This window comes from Lissotriton vulgaris, chromosome 4_1, assembly GCF_964263255.1.
Source record: "Lissotriton vulgaris chromosome 4_1, aLisVul1.2, whole genome shotgun sequence".
NCBI classification, from domain to species: domain Eukaryota; kingdom Metazoa; phylum Chordata; class Amphibia; order Caudata; family Salamandridae; genus Lissotriton; species Lissotriton vulgaris.
The window spans coordinates 52,927,407-52,954,152 of NC_141691.1; the positions used below are offsets into that span (position 1 = coordinate 52,927,407).

Sequence of the window (26,746 nt, forward strand, 5' to 3'; positions counted from 1 at the left end):
AAGAAGACCATCCAGATTAGACGGGCCGCTAGGCAAGAGATGCATCGACCGGCACCGGAATCGGAGACCATCTTCGCTGATCAACACGACCTCCCAGACGCGGCAGACTCTGATCTAGAGATAGTCACCGCCGAGGACCAGTCTGACTCAGATGACCAGATCCCACCGGGGCAAACCGTGAGTGCACAGCCCCAAACGCCGCTAAGCCCAAAACCGAAGGCTTCGGTCGAAGCATCGCCTAAAGGCCTTAACCGAGATCGACAAGCTCCTTCAGAAGCCCCGCCTTCCGGCTCGGCTCCGAAGCCAAAAACAAAGTCTTCCGATAGCCCAGGTCCAAGTAACGTTCTCCCCAAGAAGGTTGTCGAACCCAAGAGGGTCGTCGACCCGAAGGTTGTCGAACCGAAGAAGGCCGTAGAGCCAAAGGTCACCGAACCGAAGAAAGGTGTCGAGCCAAAGAAGGTAGCCTAACCAAAAAAGGTTATCGAGTCAAAGGCTGTCGAGCCGAAGAAAAGCCTTGAACCAAAGCGGGTCATAGATCCAAAAGGAACACACAACCCAAAGAAGGCCGTCGATCATAAAAAGAGTGTGGATAAACACAAACAGGATCACACCATAAAACCCGTCGAACCGAAAAGTCATCGAGTCGACAAAAAACATTGAGCCTAAGAAAGCCGTCGAGCATAAAAAGCGTATCGAACCAAAAGCTCCGGTCGATCTGAAACAGGTCGTCGACCCAAACAAAGTCGGCGAGCCGAAAAAGACTGCTAAACCAACAAAATACGTCGAACCGAAAAAGGTTACCGACCCCAAAGCAACAGTCGAGCCGGAAAAGACTCCACAACCAAAGGCCCTTGAGCCAAAAATTCACAAACAAGTCAGTAAGCCAAAAACAACAGCGCCAAAGACACGGACAGTGGAAGAAGAACTCTTCCATCCTGATCCGGATTCAAAGGAGCAATCTAAACTGTATATAAACACCGAGACTGGCAAAGTTACCGTTTATTACCGGAAAAAGAGACCATTGGACACAGACACTCCTTCCCCTGTTCCTCCGAAGAAAAAGGACTTCGGGACTTTTCCCTCTAGGCCTTTTACACCTCCTCCTTTCTATCCCAATATGCCTTTTGTCCCCTACTCCCCTACACATTCAGACTATAATGATGAGGATAACCTGGGGGGAAGATCCTCAAGATGACTTTAATCAACCAGAGGATCCACATCCACAGGATGACACATGGGAGGATCAGAATGATCCATATGACACACAACCCATCCCTGACACCTCCCCACACCCTACAAAGCCGTCGCCTACGGACGACACCATTGTGTTTAACCAACTGCTAGATAGGGCAGCAAAATACCACAAGGTCGACATGCAAACTGACCCAATAGAAGAACATTTTCTATTTGACACTTTTCCTACCTCGGAGAAAAATGTCAGGACACTTCCTATGCTGAAAGGGGTACTAAAACACATGCCAGATATATTCAAAGATCCAGCCAGAGCACGTGTACTCAATCCCAGGATTGAAAAGAAATATAAGGCCGCCCCTACAGACCCTGCTTACATTAAAGGCCAGTTGCCTTTAGACTCACTGGTAGAAGCAAACGCTCAAAAAAGAGCTAACTCGCAAACAGGAGATGCTCTACCTCCTGACAAGGAGTCTAAGATGTTGGAAGCCTCAGGCAAAAGAGTAGCCTCACAGGCTTCTAATTCATGGAGGATTGCAAACACACAGGCTCTACTAGCTCGCTACGATGGAGCGCACTATGACCAGCTTGAGCGTTTACTGCAACACCTGCCCGAACCTTACAAAGCTCAGGCTCACGACCTCATACAAGAAGGCAAATTTATTACCAATGCTTCCATTAAATGTGCGCTTGACGCAGCCGACACAGCAGCCAGGTATATTAATACTAGCGTATTACTATGTAGACACGCGTGGCTACACATCTCTGGTTTTAAGAATGAGGTGCAATCCACCATCCTCAACCAACCAGTTAATCAAGACTTCCTGTTAGGCCCTGCAGTAGATACCATTTTAGATAAAATGAAAAAAGATACCGAAACTGTGAAATCTATGGGCGCACTGCAGTTTCAACAACACAGAGGTTCCTTTTGTTGCTCCTCCTACAGAGGCACCGCACGATGCAACACTTCACAAACGTCCTCTACATATAAAAGCAATACCCAAAGTTCCTTTAACAAAGGCTCTAACAGGGGAGGTTATAGGGGCAATAATAACAAGGGCAGAGGACGTGGCGGCAATAACACCAGAGCCTCCACTTAATCACACTCCCTCCAGACCAGACCATCTAACACCAGTCAGAGGCAGAGTCAAACTATTCCTACCAGTCTGGAACGCAATTACCACAGACAGGTGGGTGAGACAAATTATCCAGTATGGTTATTGCCTGGAACTCACTTCTGCTCCACCCAACATACCACCCAAACACCGTCCTATGTCCAAAGGACACATCACCCTGTTACCACAAGAGGTAAAATCCATGCTAGAAAAGGGGGCCATAATAGTCAGGCAGATTTGCATACGTTTTTCCAACAGCTCCACTGATTCCGCTGGTAGCACGCAAACTACGTCCGCAGTCACTCACAATGATCCTGGTTGCTCCCACATGGGCAAGACAGCCATGGTACACAACGTTCCTGGAACTTTCAGTAGTTCCCCATCAAAATATGCGCCTCTCGCCCTATCTTTTAACTCGGAACCATGGAGAAATCGAACACCCAGATCCCAGTCAGATGAACCTAGCGATCTGGCTCCTGAGGTCTTCGAGTTCGGATACCTTAACTTACCTCCTGATTACATGAACATTATCAAGGAGGCAAGACTGCCAACTACTAGAGCATGCTATGCAGCTAAATGGAAAAGATTTATAATTTATTGCAACAATAACTAAATCAATCCATTAGATGCTTCCATCCAAAACATTATCTGTTACCTCTTGCATCTTCAAAGATGCAATCTAGCATACTCCTCTATAAGGCTACATCTTGCTGCTATAGCAGCATATCTACAGAACAGGCAACACATTTCCCAGTTTAGGGTACCACCAATCAAGGCTTTTATGGAGGGTCTTAAAAGGATAATCTCTCCAAAGCACCCACCTTCACCAGTCTGGAAATTAAATTTGGTACTTACCAGACTTAAGGGACCTCCTTTCGAACCTCTCCACTCATGTGAATTGCAATTTCTAACATGGAAGGTGGCATTCTTGATTGCCATTTCCTCCGTCAGGCGAGTAAGTGAGCTTCAAGCACTAACAATTCAAGAACCCTTCATGCAAGTACATGCGAATAGGGTAGTACTTAGGACCAACCCTAAGTTTATGCCAAAAGTCATATCCACTTTCCATATCAATCAATCAATAGAACTGCCAGTTTTCTTCCAAAACCCACAGTCAGTAGCTGAAGAGCCCTACACACACTAGATGTAAGGAGAGTTCTGCTATATTATGTTGACGGGACTAAATCATTTCGGAAAACAAACCAACTGTTTGTTGCTTTTTCACCGCAACATAAAGGTTATCCCATCTCAAAATCAGGAATAGCCAGATGGATAGTTAAATGCATATAAATATGCTATCAAAAAGCTAAACGCACTCTAACAGTTCCCCCAAGAGCACACTCTACGCGTAAAATGGGGGCATCCATGGCTTTCTTAGGGAATATTCCCCTTCAAGACATATGTCGGGCAGCTACATGGACCACCATACACACTTTCACTAAACACTATTGTGTAGACGTGCAATCAAAGCAGCAAGCTGCTGTAGGCCAGGCTGTCCTTAACTCTTTTTCAGACTGCTGCAGCTGATACAGGTGACCACCGCTAGAAGAGATACTGCTATACAGTCTATGCACAAGATATGAATTCAGTAGCCCACATGCCTCGAACGGAATATTCTACTTACCAGTATGCATCTGTTCTTGGCATGTAGGGCTGCTGACATTCATATCGCCCACCCTCCTCCCCGGTGCCTGTTGCAGCTGCAGTATTCTTTTGCATGGCCATCTCTTGCTTTGCTATACTCCATCTCTGCCACAATGGCGGAAAAACAATCTAAAGATCGAGAAGATGCCCATGCGCACAGTAGTCCAGGGGAGGAGTCGCCTATCTCGTGATACTTCAAAGACTCTTCCAGGATAACAAGGTGCAATCATCCTGACCCAACACTAGGCGGCGATCTATGCACAAGATATGAATGTCAGCAGCCCTACATGCAAAGAACAAATGCATACTGGTAAGTAGCATATTCCTTATTCAATAGCTGAGGCACAAAAATGGGGCGGGTTGGCAAAATGCAATAGTACCAAATTCATCACAGGCAATGAGTACAAAGCTTTCTCTCACTTGAAAGCGCTACCTAGAAGTGAAAACACCAGTGCAATTTGAAAGAGCAGTGTTTTGTAGCCCTCAAAACACCAATTTTCACAGGGCTAGTACAGCGAAAGATAAACAAATTCATTGTTATCTTGCATGTTGTCAAGAGCTTCATTGAGTTCTGGCTGGGAGCGGCACCTAGGATTTGGCAGCTCTGATGGTGGTGTTAAACATTTGGTCTATCCTCCATGTCTAGTATCGGAGCTACCCTTTTCTATTTCTTTTTTTCTCCTTTTTCTTGCCCTGCTTTTCCCCACCTTTGTCTTTGCTGCTCAGCCCATTTTCTTTTTTTAACCCACCATTGAACTGTACTTCTCAGATGCTATCAAAACGTAGTGAACTTTGAGATCTTTATTTTGTGTCTTGTAATTCTTCTTGTTCTCTCCTTCTCAGTTTTTTACATCTTTGTTTTCCTTCTTGGTTCTCCTACTTCTGCTTTCACCCTGTTCTGTCAACTCTTTCTCTTTTTCCTCCCATCCTACTGTCCACCCACCTGTGCCTTTTGGTCTGTTTTTCCTCCTGCCTTCCCTTCACCACCCCTTCTCTTCATTCTCTCTCTCACCCATATTCCCCTTCCCTTTTTTACTTTCTTTCCTGTTTGGTCATCTCCTGCTAGGTTCATTGCTTTTCCAAATCCTCCTTCTCTGGTCTTCTTTCATTATCTCTCCCCCCCCACCCCCACCCCCCACCCCTGTATTATCTTCATGAAGTTGAAGTTAAGAGACTTGTAAAGCGCTCGATCACCATGCGGTTTCTTGGCGCTAAGGACACAGACCCGGAGAAGTTGGAAGAGTCAACTAGGATGAAAAGGCTTGTGAAAAGAGGAGGGTCTTGAGGGCTTTATGAAAGTCAAGATAGGTTGAAGAGGACCTAATCGTAAATGGAAGAGTATCCAAGAAAGTCGGAGCCAGGATGGAGAACTTAAAGCCCCCAGATTTCTTCTTCCTAAAACGGGGAACAGAGTAAAGATTGGGTTGAGGAACGCAGATCTCTGCTTGGGGCTTAAGCTTTGATTTGGGAGTTAATGAAAGCTGGTGCAGTTCCTGCCAGGGCCTGGAAGGTCATACAGCCCATTTTAAAGAGTGCACGTTCCCGGATGGGAAGCCAGTGCAGGGTTTTTAACAGGGGTGTAACATGATGGGACTTAGGGAGTTTATAAATGAGTCTGGCTCCTTGATTTTGAATGAGTTGAAGGCGCCGAAGATCATAGGCAGGGGCACCAGTGTACAAAATATTGCCATAGTCAGGGCGTGACATGACCATGGCCAGAAGAATAAGTTTAAGAGCAGAGAAAGAAAAGCAACGGGAGATCTTGCGTATTGTACGGAGGGTCAAGAAACAGGAGGAGACCACAGTGCTGATCTGGGAGTGAATTGTAAGATTGCTATTAAGTTTGATCCCTAGTGTTTTAACGGAGGTGGAAGGTGAAGTTGAAGGGGAAGTGCCAAGGAAAGGAGGCCAAAAAAGGGGGGTTCATCTACTGCGTAACCTCTTCACTCACTTATCCTATTTCCCTCAGTGGCATATTTCACATGCTATGCATACACATTCCGTCCTCTCTGTACTCGGTTCACTGTTGTTTTCTTGTTGTGACCCTCTCCGCCCCTTTGCTCTTTCCTTCACTCAATGCTGTGTGCTGTTCTCTGCAGAACCTGTTGAAGATCAGAGAGCAGTGCTGGTCACTGGCAGAGCTAGTCCATGCAGTGGTACTCCTTGCACATTACCATGCCCTGGCTAGCTTTGTCTTCGGCTGTGCTCAGGAGGAACGAACAGACGGCCGAAGCGTGCTGAAGCCTTCTGTGGTGGGAAGCCAGTGTTTCTGCGATGCTGCCAATGGGAACAGCAACCAAGAAATCCTGCGGATTAACAGAAATAGGGTAAGTGTGTGCTTGTGCATTCGTACCGGCATGTCTTCATGCACCTGAATCTATCTGTGTGTTGAACTGTATTACGAAGCTTGGACTGTCCATACATCTGTCATGGCAGACAGCAGAAAGGCCATAAAAAACTGTTCTATTCCAGATTTATGGACTCTCTTATCCCCCACACCTTGTTTACTAATGAACTTGTAATTCATGTCATCAGTACTACCTACCACTCACTGAAATACATTTTATTGATGGCAACACACTGCCTAATGCTTATTACCATCAAGAATGTAGTAATCTATATTGCTCAAAGACTGTAGTAATCTGTTCGCAGCATGTGTGGCTGTAGATACACATGCTCTTCACACTCCTATCTAGTGTTTGTTGTGGGAAAACTCAGCAGCAAGCATACTATTCAGTACTGCCTGTGAAAACCTTAATTCCAGGCAAGACATCTTTGATGTACCGCCACTGACACACTTCACCACACTGACTGAGGACTCTCACCATAGACCAATGTCGACAGCCCACAAGGATTCAGATCATATTTGGAAAATGACTTTAGGGTAGTTGTGATGCTCTAGGGGATGTGCGACTGTTATTATTATTTTTTTTTTTTAATTTGTTTTTATTGCAGAATTAGAAACCCTTGAATATAATAAATCAACCAGCACACTCATGGTGTCCCCCCGCATGGATCGAGTAAACATAGAGTATACACAGCCATTCAGCCCGTATCCCGGGGGCCGGGCGGCAAATGTTCCAGTTTGCCAGCAAGACATCATAGTGAGCATCCCTGAGGGACAATTGGTCAATCTCTTCATGTATCTGCATTTTACCCCCCCAACACCTAACCCATCCCCAACACCGTCCAGCATAGTCTAACAGCCCGGTCTCATGGCGATACTGCGATCCCGCCCCCCCCAGTCCCTGTGAGGCCCTAACAGAACAGTGCCACGTGCTCCTACCCCTGCTCCACTATCTATCCACACTCTGCAGACCCGTAAGGACAGTCACAGGCCCGGAATTACCTCCGCTCCCCGACCTGGTTCCCGGTGCCCAACCCACCCCTTAACAACCCTAGAACAACACCCGTTCCCTCCCCCCCAGCAACCGCTAATGATGTGTGCCGTGTTCCTGACGCCAGTATGGGTCCCGCTACAGATCTACTTATACCTCCATACTCGTAAGCCTCGCAATGTCCTCATGCCCTATCCAGTCAGTCCTCATCGTCCACCAGGGAGTCACGCAGAGCCTGCACTATCAACTCCCACGCCCGCGCTGATTCCAGGCTCTTTTCATTATCAAGCTTGACTGCTTGTCTCATACGGAGCACACTCTCGCATTCAGACCACCTCAGCAATTCATTCGTCCATCTCCTTACAGACGGCCCCTCCCTGGACTTCCAGTGCCAGGTGATCTCCCTCTGCGCCAGTATCAGCCCCAGGTCAATAAATGTACTTGTCACCTTAGTGTTTTTTGTGTGTGGGAACCAGAGCAACAAGCACGCCGCCATATCAAACTCCACCTCCCTGTCGGTCACTGCGTTGAGGAGTTCCCCAACCTCTGCCCAGTAATCCTCTAGTTTCGGGCAGCCCCATAACAGATGATCCAGATCCGCCTCCAACGCCAAGCACCTCGGACACCGCGCCTCCTGTACCTGAAAGTACCGTTTGATCTTCTCCGGGGTCAAGTAGGCCCTATGCAACACATAAAAATGCACCTGCTGGAAGCGTGCGTTCCTCGTGCCCTTCCATGTACGCTTAAGGATATGACCCCACACCGTGTCCGGAATGGGCCTGCCTATGCTCACCTCCCATTTCGCTTTCAGGCCCAGGAGCGGTTCTAGCCCCTCATGCAACATCCTATTATGGAGGCAGGTCACCGCTTTAAAGGTGCCGGCGGCCATCACTACATACTGGCAAGCCATAGTCGTTTCCGGTTCAATGAACCCCCCTTTCCAATGCCTTTGCATGGCCGCCACCACGGCCGCATGCAAGAGGAAGCTCCCCTCCGGCAGCCCGAACTGTTCTTGTAGCGTTTGGAAGGGCACCAACGTCCCATCAATATACAAATCCCCCACCACTTGCAGTCCCAGCTCCTCCCACTCCAATAATGGAGACCAGTCGCCCCCAAGATGTGCGACTGTTATGGAGCCAATTCTGCCATAACTGTCAAACTAAATACCCTTGGTCTGACCAGCACCAGGTGTGCAACCTGTGCCTGTCCCTGAAGCACAACAAGGCGACCTGCTCTGCTTACAAAGCCTTTCGCTGTAAGAGTGGCCGTGGACATATCACAAAATGCTGCTCCAGGAGCCGCTTGAAACCCTAGGTCTTATCGATCAAGAGGATGTCTTTGGCTCAGGAAGCAGACGAAAAAGCCAGTACAAACACAATGTACCCGGGCGATGTTATCCTCTGAACACACCCCAAACATGACCTTGAGAAAGGGAAGAACGGTGCCCATTGCTTTCTGGTGAAACATCAACAACGTTTTGCAGGGCATGCAGGTCTTTCTTAGACTTCATTCTGCATGTCACCATTACCACGGATGCTTCTCACTGGCTGGAGGAGGGTCACATCTTGACTATATGACAATATAGGTTGGTCTGAGCTCCCCCCAGCTCCCACACCAGTGCTGGTAAATAAACTATCTTGTGCTACTATCCATATACCTTGCTGTCAAGGCCTTCCTTCAAGTAGTTTGGGACAAAGTTGTCCTGATCAAGACAGTCATGACGGCCATGTATATCTTTAAAAGCAGGAAGGCACCTACTACTTCCCCACTCTTAGCACTAGAACATTAGAATTGGCACTGGGCTATTTGCCACCACGTATCCTTCTGGCGGCCTACCTTCCGGGAGTAGACAACCACTTGGCAGACCTGTTCAGCAAGGCATATTAACAAGTCCTAGTGTGGGAAGTCCATCTAAAAGTCCTGTTTCAGTACTTCCAGCATTGGTGCACCCTACAAATAGACTTGTCTGTGCCTCTCAAAAATGCAAAATGCTCAAGCCTCCCTTTCAGGTACCCACAGACCCATGGCAGTGCACTATGGATAAACTGGTCCGGGATCTTTGCCTACGCCTTTCCACTTATTCCATACATGGTTCAGAAAATAAGGTAAAGATTTCTATTGCCTATTCTGGTAGCCTCCACATGGACCAGACCGTCCTGGTAATCTACACGCCTCAAGATGGCAATTAAACCACACGAGTACCTCCCCAATAGGCTAGACCTTCTTACACGGAACAAAGGCCAATTCCGATACCGAAACACCAGGCAGCTCAATCGGTCACCTGAGGTCTTAAAGTTTGGCTACCTTAGCCTCCCTTCAAGAATACATGGACATCCTGTGTGAGTCTCGTAGAACTGCAACACAGGCCTGTTATGCTGTAAAATAGAAGAGGTTTGTCCTTTATTGCATCTTTGCATCTCCAATCACCTGGACCCTTTTCAACCCAATGTTCAGGACATTTGTGATCTCCATAGGCAAAAGTCAAGCATCTCCCACACTTCTACGGTTTTATCTAGTAGCTATGGCTGCATACATGTCAAAAGCGGGAACACTCCTCCCTCATTCGCATGCTAGTGAGCAAGGCCTTCATGAGGGGCCTCAAGTGTCATCCCTCCCAGAATTCCTGCACCCCTGTATTGAACCTCACCGTGGTCCTTACCAGACTCTTTGATCCCCTTTGAGTCCTTGCATTCTTGCGCATTCCAGTTCCTCTCCTAGAAAGCAGCTTTCATTGTAGCCCTAACATTTTTCAGATGCAGCAGTCAGTTGCAGACCCTCACAGAAACTTTCATTGAGGTGCACAGGGACAAGGTTGTTCACAGAATTAACCCACAGTTTCTCCCTTCAGTGGTTTCCCCTTTCCACCTCGACCAGACTATGGAGCTGCCAGTATTTATTTTTTTTTTGCCTCTGTAGCAGAGAGAGCCCTTCACACCCTAGATGTTAAATTCACCTTCATGTATTATATTGACTGGACCAAGCCCTTTTGCAGGTCTGACTAGTTGTTTGTAGTCTTTGCGACACCTCTCAAAGAGCAGCCTATTTCTAACACTGGTATTGCCAACGGCATCCAGGTCTGCTACCATATTCCTTGGTAATATCCCACTAGTTAACATATATAAGGCAGTTACTTGGTTCTCCCTGTACACTTTCACTAAGCAATATTGTGTGAACATGTTAGCCCACCAGCAGGCTATAGTTGGCTAGACAGTCCTTCGTACTTTATTTCAGACATTTACATTATCCATCTAGCCAGCTCTTTTAGGGTACCGCTTTACAGTCTAAGTATAGCATATGTATCTACAGTGACGCATGCTACAAACAGAAAATGAAAGCATCGGTTTGTAGCACATAGTGCTGTAGATTCTCATGCTCCTGCCCTCCCACCTGGAACTGTGTGGCTCTATTACAGATCTCTTTTAATCTTTTTCAGCTTAATTCCACAATACGCATAGTGCACCATGCTACGTTCACTTGCCACTCATACTTAGCCTCATTTTCACGCTCTCTGCCTAAAACAATTTAGCATGAAGTTGGTGTCCATGCACATTACCTAAAGGTAGAGTGACAGAGGATCCCATGATGCAAAAGAAAAACAACTTGCAAACCTCCGAGCCGACCATGTGAATCTGTAACACTAAATGCTACAAACAGATGCTTCCAGGGGCTCGGGCTTGGATACCAGTAGGTGTCTGGTGTGCGCAATACTTCTAGTATTGTTTCCCTTATGCACGTTCTATGATTGCGTATATTAGATAACCATTACAAATCTGATGGTGCTTCCCTTTTTTGATTTGTTTACCCTGGTTTCTTTTGTGTGCATTGCAGTCACTGGACTCTTGCGTGGAGCTGGAGTCCCTTCGGGAGCGCATTCACCGGATACACCTGGAGAATGAGAACAGAGATGAGCGGTCCCGGGAGCACACAAGGCTAACACCTCCATCTTCAATGCAGGAGCGAGAGGAAGGTAAAGGCATCATTGAGAATATGAGGATAGACCAGGATTTGCTATTTGTCTATTTTTTTTATATCCTGAGTCACAAACGAGCAATTGTAATTTGTGTTTGGTGTGTGGCACAAAAATGTCTTTTTAGTTTTACAGTACAGCAGAATGTACGGTTCCTAAGTGGATGCTATGTATGTAGTTGAAAGAGGTCCTGCTTAATGGAGTGCCTTTATCAGTATGAGGTACTTCTCTGTCTGTGCTAGGAAGACAGACTGGTTTACTGTGACTTTAGGCACGCCCGCATGAGCCATATGACGATGTTAGTCACGGAGTTGAATTATAAATAGTCTCACTTAGTGGCAAGAAGATTCAGAGTTTTTATATTACATATAAATGGTATGTACTGTCTCATACACACCGTCCTCTTACTGATTTCACATGTTTGTACCTCTGTCTGCAGATTTGGCCAGCGACATAATTGTAGCTGCCGATTTTTCCTGCTATGTCCAGGACCCAGAGTTTGGATACCAGGACTTTGCACGCCGGGATGAAGAGCAAACACAGATATTCCGAATCCAGGTAAGCGTCTGAATTGCGACGGCATAAATTGTAAAGTAAGCTGGTACGCTGCACCTCAAATAGCAGGCTATCTTGATTACACCACAAATCTCTGCTGTCATTGGTAGGATTACTCTTGGGAGGACCATGGCTTTTCGTTGGTGAACCGGTTGTACTCGGATATTGGGCTTTTGCTGGATGAGAAATTGCGCTCTGTGGACAGCCTCCAGAACTGCAACATGGCCAAGCGCCAAGGTTGTGAAGCCTCCGTCTTCAAACGCGGCATCTGGAATTACATCCACTGCATGTTCGGAATAAGGTAAGCAACGTCCAGATAGGATGTGCTGCATTAATTGGAGGGTGAGCTTTGAGCTATGATTCATGAGTAAGGACAGGAAGTGCTTTTAGCAAGTTGGAAGAATAAGGTAATAGAGGGTAAACAGGAGCTGGAAGTAGAGTGGGAAGCACATGTGAGCTGAGATGAAGGTTTGAGAAATTGGAATGTAACTAGTGGCAACACAGCTTGAGGCAGAGGAGACTGAAAGACCCCGAAGGTTACTGGGCAAAAACATTGTGGCAAAAAGTTATTGGACTGCAGGGAGGGCTTTTGTCTACTGAAGAAAAACCTCACGTACTTAAAAGTAATCCAAACAGGGTGGGTTAGGTTATTCCTTTTTTGTTCCAATTTTTTATCCACTAGTTACACAAATTCATGTTCATATTACACACTGTTCTCAAAGCTGCAGGTATTTCAACATAATACACACACATTAGAAAAATCACAAATAAAATGTTATAACCTAGGACACATTAGTGAGTCATGTACATAATACAAATGTAATGTACTCTGCTGTTCTACAGGCTGTTTTGCAGCGTGAATATTTTCTAGATTCACCTATGTACATTATTTCGCCATCTAGTGGATGAGTTTGGAATTCTTCACTTTTTTTTAATCCTTCTATTTTTGTGTTTGAGACATGTGTACTGTAGATACACATGCTTTGAATACTCCTGCCCTATAGTGTTGGGTCCAGATGTTTGCAAGTCTTTCCAGTCACGAGGTACGGTGACTCCTCCTTTCGGTGATAGTGCGCATGGTCATCGACTTCATAGTTGGATTGTTTTCTTCCGCCATCGGGTTCGGACGTGTATTGCTGCACTCTGGTTCGGAATCGTTCCTTGGGTTCCCCTCAGTTTCCAATCCACTCTACCCTCAACGGTATTGTTTTGAACACGTTTCCCACTTCTCCGCGTTGCAATTCGGTCTACGAAATCTCAATTTCCGATCAGAAAGTCTTGTGGGCGGCCTTCGGGCCTAAACAAGTCGGTCCGGCTCTTCGTTGATGGACCGGACTCCATTCAAATTCTGCCCCTTGTGCCACGCCAAGTACCCGCTTACCGACTTGCACCAGGTGTGTAACTCGTGCTTGTCTCCAGGGCACAGAGAACATGACTGTGATGCGTGCAATTCGTTTCGATCAAAGAAAACTCGCCGCGATTGTCTGGCTCGATGTCGGAAGATGCAGCGCCAGCATATCAACAACACTGCAGATATCTTCAGTTGAAACTCAGAGCAAGATGACCACGAGCCCTCACAAGCCTAGGAAGAACAGGCCTTTGCTGTGTCGGACTCCGAGTTGGAGATGGACTTCGACATCGACGATGTGCCGCAGGGACAGGGTGACGTGAGTACAAAAGACCCCTTGCCCCATCCAACCATCCCTAAAAAATCTATGGCTTCAGCACCATCTCCGCCTTCTGGCCAAGGTCGGCACCAAGATGATGTTTCTAACGCTCCACCTCCCGGCTCTGCTCCGAAACACTGTCAAGCCTTCCGGCTCGATACCGAGTCGGACAAAATCCACTTTGGAGCCGAAACCTTCCGGTTCCAAGCACAAAGTCGGTTGGAAGTGGAAACCTTTGACACCGAAACCCAAGAAACAACCTTCGGAGCCAAAATCTTCCACACCGAAAGGTCATTCCATCTTGGCTCCGAAACCTTCGGTGCAGAAAACCAACAAAGTCCTTTCAGCACCTTTCTTCCAAAAAATAGACAATTGTGCTATCCAAATTGGATCCCAAGCAAAAGAAACTCTATATTACTCCTGACACAGGACATGTTCATGCCAAGACGCCATCCAAGTACAGGCTTCCTGATGACAACAGTCATTATAAAAACCCTTAGAAAAAGAAAAATGTTGGTACTAGCCCTTTCCATCCATTACCATCATCTACTCCTCCCCACCTTTAGAACCTTTACACATTACACCTCATAACTCTCCACTATCTCACCATGACTGAGACGATACTGATGAGGGAGACACACACTTACCAGTGGATCCATGGACGGATTATTCAATTGATCCTCCATTGGATAATGATGCAGACCTTTACCCTGCCAAGCCATCTCCACCTGATGAAAATGTGTCCTATCAAGAACTCATTGTGCGACAATGCCATGGGGTGGTGCTCCACATAGAATCCTTAGAAGAGGACTTTCTATTTGAGACTCTAGAATCCATACACAGGTCGAACCAGACACTCCCTATGCTCAAAGGAATGATGAGGCACGCAGATGACATTTTTAAAGATCCTGCACGTGCAAGAATCCTGACTCCTAGAGTCAACAAGAAATACAAACCTTCCCCCAACAGATCCAGTATTTATTAAAGGCTAGTTACCACTTGATTCTTTGGTAGTCTCTAATGCTCTCAAAGCGAGCTAATCCCAAACTTCGGGGGATGCTCCTCCCCCAGTTATAGAATCAAAACTCATTGATGCTTCTGAAAAACACATAGCTGTGCAAGCTGCTAATCATTGGCGTATTGCTAACATGCAGGGCCTTCTAGCCAGATACAATAGGGTGCACTGGGACTAACTGGAGCAATTACTACAATATCTCCAAGATGAGCATAAAGCGAAAGCTCAAGACTTAGTCCAGGAAGGGAAATTAATGTTCGAGGCATGTGGGCTGCTGAATTCATATCTTGTGCATAGATCGCTGCCTAGTGTTGGGTCCGGATGATTGCACTTGCTGATCTGGAAGAGTCTTCGAAGTATCACGAGATAGGTGACTCCTCCCCTGGACCAAAGTGCGCATGGGCATACTCTCCATCCTCAGATTGTTTTTTTCCGCCATTGGGTTCGGATGTAAACTCCTATACTCCAACTTTGGAAATCAAAAACAAACTTTTCTAAAGGCCTTCGATTCGACGGTATTGTTCTCGTTCAGTAACTCTCTACTCGATCCAGCCTTCCATCTCCATGCGGTCGTCGACGCGGGCCGTTGGGCTTTTCGACATCACGTGAGCCGACCGTCGATGGAAAGAAGCCCGTTTAAAAGGTGCCCGCAATGCCACTCCAAGTTCCCTCATACTGATAAGCACTCAGTATGCAACAAGTACCTTTCCCCAGACCATAAAGAGGAAAGCTGTCCTGCCTGTGCACAGTTTCGATCCAGAAAAACTATTTGGAACCGACGTGCCGCCAGGCAAGAAATGCAGCGACAGGCACCAGACCCAGACAACATCTTCGATGACGACCAGGAGCTACAAGAAGCGCCAGACTCTGACCTAGAGATTGTCACCGTAGAGGACTACTCTGACTCAGATGACGAGATCCCACAGGGGCAAATCGTGAGTACCCTGCCCCCGACACCATCTACCCCGTTAACAACGGCTCCGGTCAAGGCATCGCCAAAAAGACCTTAGCCAAGATCATAAAAAAGTTTCGCTTGTCCCGCCATCCGGCTCAGCACCGAAACCTTCAGAAACATCAGGGCCCAGTAACATCGTTCCGAAGAAGGTTCCAGAGCCGAAGAAGGTCGTCGACCCGAAAACGGCAGCACAGCCAAAGAGCGTCGAGCCGAAAAAGACTGTCAACCCCAAGAAGGCCGTGCAGCCCAAACTTGTCGAGCCAAAAGCGGTTGTCGACCCGAACAAGGTAACGCAACCTAAGAGCGCCAAACCATAGAAGGTCGCCGACCCAAACAAGCCTTCTGCACCAATAAACGTCGACCCTGCAAAAGGCGCCGTACCTAAGCCCGTGTCAAAGCCAGAACGACCCATCGGCCCGAAGACCCCGGCTCCAAAGACACCAGTCGATCCAAAAAAAGACAATCGACTCTGGGAAAGGACACTCAGCCGAAAAAACAAGTCTCCAGTCGATCCGAACAGGAACATCGACTCAGAATAAAACACTTCTCCAAAAAAGCCTACGGAGCACAAGAAACACGTTGACCCGAAAGACAGTCGAACCGAAAAAAGGCCCCGAGCCGAAAAAATCGGCTGCTAAACCAAAAGTCGTCGATAAACCAAAGCCAAGCACCAAACCCAGGACTGTTGAGGAAGAACTCTTCCACCCAGATCCCTCTGATGACCAAGCAAAGATTTATATCAACCCAGAGACTGGTAAAGTTACCATCCTGCACAGGAAAAAGAGGACTTTAGACTTTGAACCTCAGTCCACTATTCCACTGAAGAAAAATGACTTTGGGACTTCTCCTTGTAGACCCTTCATTCCTTTTCAACTTATCATGCCTACTACTCCTTTTAATCCATACATTCCTTATTCTCTCTCTCATCACAGGGACGACGAGGGTAACACGGGGGATGAGCCACAGCCTCAATATGACATCACAAAGGAAACTGAACCACAGGAACCATGGGAAGAGCCAGCTGACCCTTACAACACCCATCCCAGCCCTGATATGTCCTCTTATCCTACTAAGCCGTCACCTACTGATGACACGATAGTTTTTAATCCGCTCCTAGACAGGGCTGCACAGTTCCACAACGTGGATATGCATAACGACCCTGTTGAGGAAGACTTCTTGTTTGATACCTTCCCTACAGCAGAAAAAAGTGTCAAAACACTTCCCTTGTTAAAGGGAGTTCTGAAACATGCACCTGACATATTTAAAGATACAGCCAGGGCACGGGTAATCAACCCCAGAAAAGGGCAGCCCCTACAGACCATACTTACATCAAAGGGCAGTTACCACTTGATTCACTGGTAGTAGCCAAGGCACGTAAAAGAGCCAGCTCCCAAACCACAGTGGAGGCACCTCCCCCGGACAAAGAGTCAAAAATACTAGAGGCATCAGAAAAAAGAGTAGCAGCACAAGCCGCCAACTCGTGGAGGATAGCTAATACACAAGCCATACTGGCTCGTTACGACCAGCTAGAGACCCTAATGCAACACCTACCTGAGCCTTTCAAAGCACAAGCCCAAGATCTCATACAGGAGGGAAAATTCATAACAAACGCCTCCATCAAATGCGCGCTTGACGCAGCAGGCACCGCAGCTAGGTCAATCAACACTAGCGTCCTACTCCGCAGACATGCATGGCTGCGTATTTCTGGTTTTAAAAATGAGGTACAGTCCACTATCCTTAACCAGCCTGTTAATCAGTACTTTCTGTTTGGCCCTGCTGTCGACACCATTTTGGATAAAATGAAAAAGGACACAGAGACAGCAAAATCAATGGGGACATTGCAATTTCAGCAACAAAGGGGCTCCTTTCGTCGCTCCTCATACAGGGCAAATACACGAGGACATACCTCACAAACAACAGCCGCATATTAAGGTAACACACAAAGTTCCTTTGCCAAAAACACAACCAGAGGAGGCTACAGAGGTAACAATACCAAGGGAAGAGGACGTGGAGGCAATAACACCAGAGCCTCCACTGCCTCAAAACAGTGACTCTTACACTACCTCCAGACCTCTTAACATCGGTCGGAGGCAGACTCCAACAGTTCCTACCCGTCTGGAACACAATTACCACAGACAGGTGGATGAGAGAAAATATCCAGTCTGGCTACTGCCTAGAACTGACTACTACACCACCAAACATACCACCCGTCCAATGTCCAGAGAACACATCACCCTGTTACAAAAAGAGGTGAACTGCATGCTAGAATAGGGGGCCATAGAGCAAGTCCCTTTCCAACAGCAAGGGACAGGAGTATACTCCCTATATTTCCTTATTCCCAAGAAGGACGGCTCTCTCAGGCCCATATTGGACCTCAGACCCCTAAATCAATACATACTGTCAGAGCACTTTCATATGATAACATTACAACAAGTGCTCCCGTTGCTACAACAAGGGGATTTCCTAGGAACACTGGACCGCAAAGATGTGTATTTCCACATACCCATCCATCCAGCCCACAGAAAATACCTCCGGTTCACAATAGGTCAACACTACCAATTCAAGGTTTTGCCCTTCAGGGTTACCACGGCTCCAAGAGTGTTTACAACCTGCATAGCGACAGTGGCAGCACATCTAAGGAGGCAGCACGTCCATGTGTACCCTTACCTGGACGATTGGCTAATACAAGCAAAATCGTACCTACAATGTGCAGCACACACGTCTCAGACAATCCAGCTGCTACACAGCTTAGGATTCTCAATCAACTACACAAAATCACATCTGCAACCGTCCCACATACAGCAGTACACTCTTTGCCAGCTCAAGTCTTCATGCAACTCATAGGCATGATGGCCTCCTGCATATTCATTGTCCCCCATGCCAGACTTCGGCTGCGCCCATTGCAGGAATGCCTAGCACAGCAATGGAACCAGGCTCAAGGACAACTAAAAGACCTAGTGTTGGTAGACAGTCGCACTCACACCTCTCTGCAGTGGTGGAACCCACAAAACCTTTCCAAGGGGCGACTGTTCCAAGAGCCGGTTCCACAACTAGTACTAACAGCGGACGCATGACTGACAGGCTGGGGAGCCCATCTCCTTCAATACACAGTACAGGGGCGCTGGACAAACAAACAGAAAAGGCTGCATATCAACCAACTAGAGTTGCTAGCGATATTCCTAGCCCTAAAAGCATTTCAGAAATACTTGTACAGCAAGACGGTGTTGATCCGGATGGACAACATGACCGCGATGTACTATATCCAGAAACAGGGAGGGACGCACTCTCCACAGCTGTCCCATCTGGCACAAAGCATCTGGAAGTGGGCGATTCCAAAAAGCATTCTTCTCCTAGCAGAACACCTTCCAGGGAAGGACAATCAAATTGCCGACCTACTCAGCAGGCACAGCCAGCAATTACACAAATGGGAGATTAACCCCCAGGTCCTTCAGCCATTCTTCAAGGAGTGGGGTCACCCAGAAATAGACCTGTTCGCCACAAAACAAAACTCGAAATGCCAATACTTTGCCGCCAGGTTCCCACATCCATTGTCACATGGCAATGCGATATGGATGAACTGGTCAGGCAGATTTGCGTACGCTTTTCCCCCAGCACCACTGATCCCGCAGGTGGCACGCAAACTGCGACAACACTCCCTCACTGTAATCCTAGTTGCTCCCACATGGGCGAGACAACCATGGTACACGACGTTCCTGGAACTCTCAGTAGTTCCCCATCAAAGACTGCACCTTGCACCTCATCTTCTAACTCAGAACCATGGAGAAATCAGACACCCAGATCCCAATCAAATGAACCTAGTGATCTGGCTCCTGAGGTCTTGAGTTTGGATACCTTAACTTGCCCCCAGATTGTATGAATATCATTAGGGAGGCAAGAAGACCAACCACATGAGCTATGCAGCTAAATGGAAAAGATTTGTTATTTACTGCACCAATAACCAAATCAACCCTTAGATGCTTCAATACAAAACATCATATGCTACCTGCTGCACCTACAAAGATGTAACTTAGCATACTCTTCAATACGGCTACACTTCGCTGCCATAGCAGCATACCTTCAAAACAGGCTACACCTATCGCTGTTTAGAATATCAGCAATCAAAGCCTTCATGGAGGGTTTAAAAAGGGTGATTCCTCCTAGGCACCCCCCTTCCCCATTCTGGAATCTCAATATAGTGCTTACCAGACTCATGGGCCCTCCTTTCGAACCTTTACATTCATGCGAACTACAAATCCTAACGTGGAAAGTTGCATTCTTGGTAGCCATCACCTCACTCAGAAGAGTGACTGAATTAAAAGCGCTCAAAATTCAAGAACCTTTCATGCAGATACATGCCAACAGGGTGGTTCTTAGAACAAACCCTAAATTCATGCCTAAGGTTGTATCCAATTCCCATATCAACCAATCAATAGAACTGCCAGTGTTCTTTCAAAATCCAGTCAGTAGCTGAGAGAGCCCTGCACACACTAGACGTAAAAGGACTCTACTTTACTATGTGGACAGAACTAAATCCTTTAGGAAAACAAAGCAACAGTTTGTTGCCTTTGCACCACAACACAAAGGGAGTCCAATTTCGAAATCAGGAATAGCCAGATGGATAGTTAAATGCATTCAGATATGCTATCAAAAGGCAAAACGCACGTTAACCGTCCCCCCAAGAGCACACTCCACTAGGAAAATGGGGGCATCCATGGCTTTCCTAGGAAATATTCCTCTTGAAGATATCTGTAAGGCAGCCACATGGACCACCATACACACTTTCACAAAACACTACTGTGTAGATGTGCAAACAAAACAGCAAGCTGCTGTAGGCCAGCCTGTCCTCAAAACTCTTTTTCAAACTGCTGCAGCTGGCACAGGTAGCCACCGCTAGAGGAGATACAGCTATACAGTCTATGCAAAGATATGAATTCAGCAGCCCACATGCCTCGAACGGAATATGCTACTTACCAGTATGCATCTGTTCTTGGCATGTAGGGCTGCTGACATTCATATCGCCCGCCCTCCTCCCCGGTGCCTGTAGCAGCTGCAGCATTCTCTCTGGCATGGCCATCTCTTACTTTACTATCTCCATCTCTGCCACAATGGCGAAAAACAATCTGAGGATGCCCATGCACACTGTAGTCCAGGGGAGGTGTCACCTATCTCGTGATACTTCGAAGACTCTTCCAGAACAACCAGTGCAATCATCCGGACCGAACACTAGGCGGCGTTCTATGCACAAGATATGAATGTCAGCAGCCCTACATGCCAAGAACAGATGCATACTGGGAAGTAGCATATTCCTTCCAACTCTTCTATACGGTGTGCTCTAGATGCTGCTGACACCGCAGCTAGAGAAGTCCATACTAGCTTCTTACTCAGAAGGCATGCCTGGTTAGGGATTTCTGGGTTTAAACATTCATTTTAAACATCCCTTTTGATAAAGAACCTCTTTTCAGCCCTGAAGTTGATCAAATGCTCGAAAAAAGGTCGCTGAAGTAGCCAAATCTATGGGAGCGCTTCAGTCTCCTTCAAACAGATGTTCCTTTTGGCACTCCTTTTACCACGAAGGCTCAAAGTCCGCAGCCTCAGATCAAAACATTTCCTCCTACAAGGGTAACAACCAATCCTCTTCTCCAAGAGGATTTTTCAGAGGATGTTATTGTGGAAACCGTTCCAAAAGCAGGGGTTAAAACACCACACCCTGTAACTCCTCTTCCCCTAATAAGCAGCGACTTCTCCAGGCTTCCCTCCGATTATTCCACACCTGTCGTAGGAAGACTTCAACACTTTCTCCTCATTTGGGAATTTATACCAACCGACAAATGGGTGCTTGGAATTATCCAAAATGGTTATTGCCTGGAGCTTACCACCAATACTCCCAAGTATTCCACCTCGCTCCCACAAATTGTCCCCAGAAAAACCTGCTATTGCTCGGACAAGAGGTGCAATCTCTCTTACTGAAAGGAGCCATAGAACCAGTTCCACTTCAGTACCAAGGGTCAGGGGTCTATTCTCTCTACTTTCTGATCCCCAAAAAGGACGGCTCATTAAGACCGTTTCTAGATCTCAGAGAGTTGAGCCGATACATAATGTCAGAGCACTTTCACATAGTGACCCTTCAGCGGGTACTTGCTCTTTTACAGCAGGGTGATTTTACCTCTACTCTAGACTTAAAAGACGCATATTTTCAATTCATTGCAAATACCTCCGATTTGTGATAGCCGGCAAGCATTACCAGTTCAAAGTACTTCCATTTGGAGTCACCACTGCTCCCAGAGTATTTACCAAATGTCTGGCAGTAGTAGCCGCTCATCTCAGAAGACAACATATTCATGTCTTCCCCCTACCTAGACGACTGCCTCATCAAAGCCAGCACCTATCAAAACTGTCAGCAACCTACTCGGACAACAATAGACCTACTTCATCAATTGGGCTTAACGATCAATGCACAGAAATCTCACCTGTGTCCTTCACGGATGCAATCTTATCTAGGAGCTACTATCAACACTGTCCAAGCTCTAGCGTCTACCAGTGCAGCCAGAATTCACAACATTCAGTCTATGGTACTACAGTTTCAATCCAATCAAACATTACCAGCCAGAGTTTTCCTGTAACTGCTGGGAATGATGGCATCTTGCATCGCACTTTATGCAAGGCTTCACATGCGTCTCCTGCAAAAAATGTCAGGCGCTCCAGTGGAATCAATCACAGGGTCGAATAATTAACCGATCTAGTGTTGGTAAACGGCCGCACCCATCGCTCTCTGCAGTGGTGGAACCCTAAACTTCTCACAAGAGTGGCTCTTCATAGATCCTATTCCACAGACTGTACTAACAGCAGACGCATCTCTCACCGGTTGGGGTGACCATCTCCAACATTACACAATCCAGGGTCTGTGGAGCGAATATCACAAAAGTCTCCACATCAACTACCTAGAGCTTCTGGCCGTGTTCCTAGCACTCAAAGCCTTTCAGACTCGCCTTATAGGCAAAGCTGTCCTAGTCCGCACAGACAACATGACCGCAATGCATTATGTACAAAAACAAGGAGGGACACTCTCTCCAACTGTCACACCTGTCACAAATCATTTGGAACTGGGCAATTCATCACAAGATTTATCTATTGGCGGAACACCTTCCAGGAGTAGACCATCAAATTGCCGATCTCCTGAGCAGATAGAGGCAGCAAGTTCATCCCCCAAGTTCTCCTTCCTTACTTCCAACACTGGGGATTTCCACAAAAAGATCGGTTTGCAGCAGTGCACAACACAAAATGCCCAAACTTTGCATCCAGGTTCCCACACCATCTATCCAAAGGCAATGCAATATGGTTGAATTGGTCAGGGTTGCCTATGCTTTTCCGCCTCTCCCACTACTTCCATTACTAGTTTGGAAGCCCAGGCAAACATCACTCGCACTAATTATAGTAGCCCCACATGGGCTTGTCAACCTTGATACACCACCCTGTTAGAACTGTCAGTGGTTCCACATCAAAAACTACATCTCACCTCCAGTCTCCTCACCTCAATGCTACGAAGCTGCCCCGGGACGTTCCCACGGTCCTTTCGCCTGCCAATCCTGCAAATTTACCAGCATCAAGACCCATACCACTATCACTAACCCCAAACACAGCTCCGACTCCAACCACCTGAAGTGCATCCTGCTGAACACCCGCTTGATCCACTGACACGCCACCGAACTCTGGGATCTACTCAACACTACATCACCGGACATCGCCTTCCTTACTGAAACATGGATGAACGCTTCTTCAACACCCGACATCGCCATAGCCATCCCGGACAATTACAAGATCATCCGAAAAGACCGCACCGTCCAAACAGGAGGAGGCATCGCCATCGTCCAGAAGAACACCATCAAAATCACGACCAACTCCGACGATAACCTTACAACTGCCGAACACCTCCACTTCCAGATCCACACCGACCCTAGGACCACACTGAGAGGCACCCTCATCTACAGGCCTCCAGGAACCCGTAAACAATTCAGCGAAGACATCACTGACTTCATCAGCCCACAAGCCCTCGCCTCCGAAAACTACATGCTACTAGGAGACCTCAACTTCCACCTGGAAAAGAAAAACGACTGCAACACCACCACCCTTCTTGACAACCTAGCCAATCTCGGTCTCAAACAACTTGTTGACACCCCCGCCCATGTTGCCGGACATACGCTTGACCCAATCTTCACCTCCAGCAAACACATCTCCTTCGATCGCACCACAGCTCTCCATTGGACGGACCACAGTTGTGTTCACTTCAGCTACAAAACAACCTCGACCTACAACCCCCCCACAACCTATCCCCCGAAGAAAATGGAACAAAATCACCACCGACCAACTCCTCATCGCTCAACCAAAACCCACCCGCCCTCTCATCGGACCCAAACCAAGCTGCCATCAAATTCAAACAATGCATCACTCACAGCAACGACGAATTAGCACCCTTGAAAAACCATCACACCAAACAAGACAGCAAAAAGGCCCCCTGGTTCAACGATGACCTTAAGAAATCCAAAAAGCTATGCCGTACTCTCGAGAAAACATGGAGAAAAAACCCAACCACCGACAACCTGACCACCTTCAAGGCAGCCACCCGCAAACACCACCAGCTGATTCGATCCACCAAGAAATCAGCATTCAAGACTCGACTCGACAATAACGCCCATAACAGCAAGGAACTATTCAACATCGTCAAAGAATTCACCAACCCCACCGCAGCCTCAAACGACATTACTCCCTCCCAAGACCTCTGCGATTTGTTATCCTCCTTCTTCTACAACAAAATTGCCGACATACATAACCGCTTCGAAAACAGCTCCAACGAACAATCCTCTCCACCCCCCTCAGAACCTGAACCGCCCTCTAACAACCTCAGCGCCTGGAACCCAATCACCACTGAAGACACCATCCGCCTAATGAATTCCATCCATTCTGGCTCGCCAACCGACCCATGTCCTCACCACATCTTCAACAAAGCAGACTCCATCATCGCACCCCATCTCCGTGATGTCATCAACTGCTCCTTCATCTCTGCTACCTTCCCAGAAAGCTGGAAACATGCCGAAGTCAGCGCCCTCCTGAAGAAACCCACAGCAGACCCCTCTGAACTTAAAAACTACCGCCCCATATCCCTCCTCCCATTCCCGGCCCAAGTTATTGAGAAAGCCGTCAATAGACAACTCGACGCTTTCCTCGAATCCAACAACTCCCTCGATCCCTCACAGTCCGGATTTCGAGCCAAACACAGCACCGAAACCGCCGTCATCGCAGCTACAGACGACATCCGAACACTACTGGACAACGGAGAAACAGTGGCCCTCATTTTACTCTACCTCTCCGCCGCCTTCGACGCGGTCTGTCACAACACCCTCATACAACGCCTCAGCAACATCGGCATAAAAGGAAAAGCCTTGGACTGGATCATCTTGTTCCTAGCTGGAAGAACTCAGAGTCCGACTTCCCCCATTCAAATCAGAAGCCACGGAAGTCATCTGCGGTGTACCACAAGGATCTTCACTCAGTCCCACCCTCTTCAACGTTTACATGAGTCCACTCTCTTCCATCGCGCGTCAACACAACCTTAACATCATTTCCTACGCTGATGACACCCAGCTGATCCTCTCCCTCACCAAAGACCCCAACACCGCCAAAACCAATCTTCACGAAGGCATGAAAGAAGTAGCCGTATGGATGAAAAACAGCCGCCTTAAACTTAACTCAGACAAAACGGAAGTGCTCATCCTAGGATCATCCCCCTCTGCCTGGGACGACTCTTGGTGGCCTGTGGATCTGGGCTCAGCACCCACTCCCACAGACCACGCACGTAACCTTGGCTTCATCCTAGACTCCTCACTCTCGATGACCAAACAAGTCAACGCCGTCTCATCCTCCTGCTTCAACGTACTTCGTATGCTCAAAAAAATCTTCCATTGGATCCCCGCCGAAACAAGAAAGACTGTCACCCACGCACTGGTTACGAATCGACTAGACTACTGAAACACCCTATACGCCGGAATGCCAGCCAAATTACAGAAAAAACTCCAACGCATCCAAAACGCATCAGCGAGACTCATTTTGGACATCCCTCGCCAAGATCACATTACCGGCCACCTGAAAGACCTCCACTGGCTTCCCGTCAACAAGAGAATAACATTCCGTCTTCTCACCCACGCACACAAGGCCCTCTACAAACTAGGACCCGAATGCCTCAACACTCGACTGTCCTTCACACCCTCCCGTCAACTAAGATCCTCCAATCAAGCCCTAGCCGCAGTGCCGCGTATCCAAAGATCCACCATGGGAGGTAGATCCTTCTCCTACTTGGCGGCCAAGACCTGGAACTCACTCCCCACTCACCTCCGCCTTACACAGACCCATATCTCTGTGAGAAGTTGGCCTGATATGTAGTGCTCACTATTCTAGTGATCACTATGTATCAGTCCAAACAACCCTTATTGATGATTGGTTGTAAGTCAACCGATAGACCGGCTATCCTAGTAGCATGGACAAGAGCAGTCTTCGGGCTAAACTCTAGAGGGCGTGTTAAGCCAGCTGTTATACCATCACATATACCCCTTGAACACCAAGTGAAAGGACACCACACAAGTGTTATGAAAATAAACAGTGTATTTATTTAGATCACAACAGCCCTGTACTCTTTATGAGGACAGGGTACTAAGCACACAACAAAACTCTTACGAAAATACTTTAAGTTGTACAATTTACACAAATGCCCGAGGGGCACGAAAAACCATTTACTATGAAAGATGAATGCGAAATTACTAGCAGGTAAGTACTGGACTAATAGGCTTTGGAATCGCTAGGACTACGTTACTGAACTTTCAGATTACTAGTAGGAGGCCTAGGGGACTCGGGTGCAGAGTGTGCACTCTCACGCTGGATGCGGGACAAAGTCTATGGAGGCTAGTAAAAGCAAAGTTAGTGTTCTCGGGCGAACCCGATAAGGTAGGCTGAAAACGAAAGTGGATCTGGACCCTTGGATAGTGAGGCTATGCTGGGGCACCGAAATGCCGAAGTTACCTAGCCCAGGGGCTGCGGCTGCATAGGTCTGAAAAGACGTCGGGAATCCTCGTTGATGAACCAGGAGCCTGAAAGAAGGAGTTGCTGGCAGGCGACCAGTGAAGATTGTTCGGTGGATCCAAGCCTGGATCGAAGATGGAAGACACCTGTAAGCAGAGGGGACCAAGTCCTGAATCACTAGCCAGTGATCAGATGGGCACCAGGATGGCACCGGATGGAGTCACCTCGACCAGGT

The 26,746-nt window shown here is 47.4% G+C and overlaps 1 protein-coding gene across 1 annotated transcript in view; it reads left to right on the forward strand.

The window, feature by feature from the left end:
• Nucleotides 1-26,746, forward strand: part of LOC147718347 (sestrin-3-like) — a 185,960-nt gene that overhangs the window by 84,001 nt on the left and 75,213 nt on the right. Inside the window, exons 4-7 of the mRNA XM_086918288.1 lie at nt 6,050-6,277; nt 11,117-11,255; nt 11,695-11,813; nt 11,921-12,111. Coding sequence (XP_086774414.1) covers nt 6,050-6,277; nt 11,117-11,255; nt 11,695-11,813; nt 11,921-12,111 — 677 coding nt within the window. The remainder of the gene's footprint in view (nt 1-6,049; nt 6,278-11,116; nt 11,256-11,694; nt 11,814-11,920; nt 12,112-26,746) is intronic.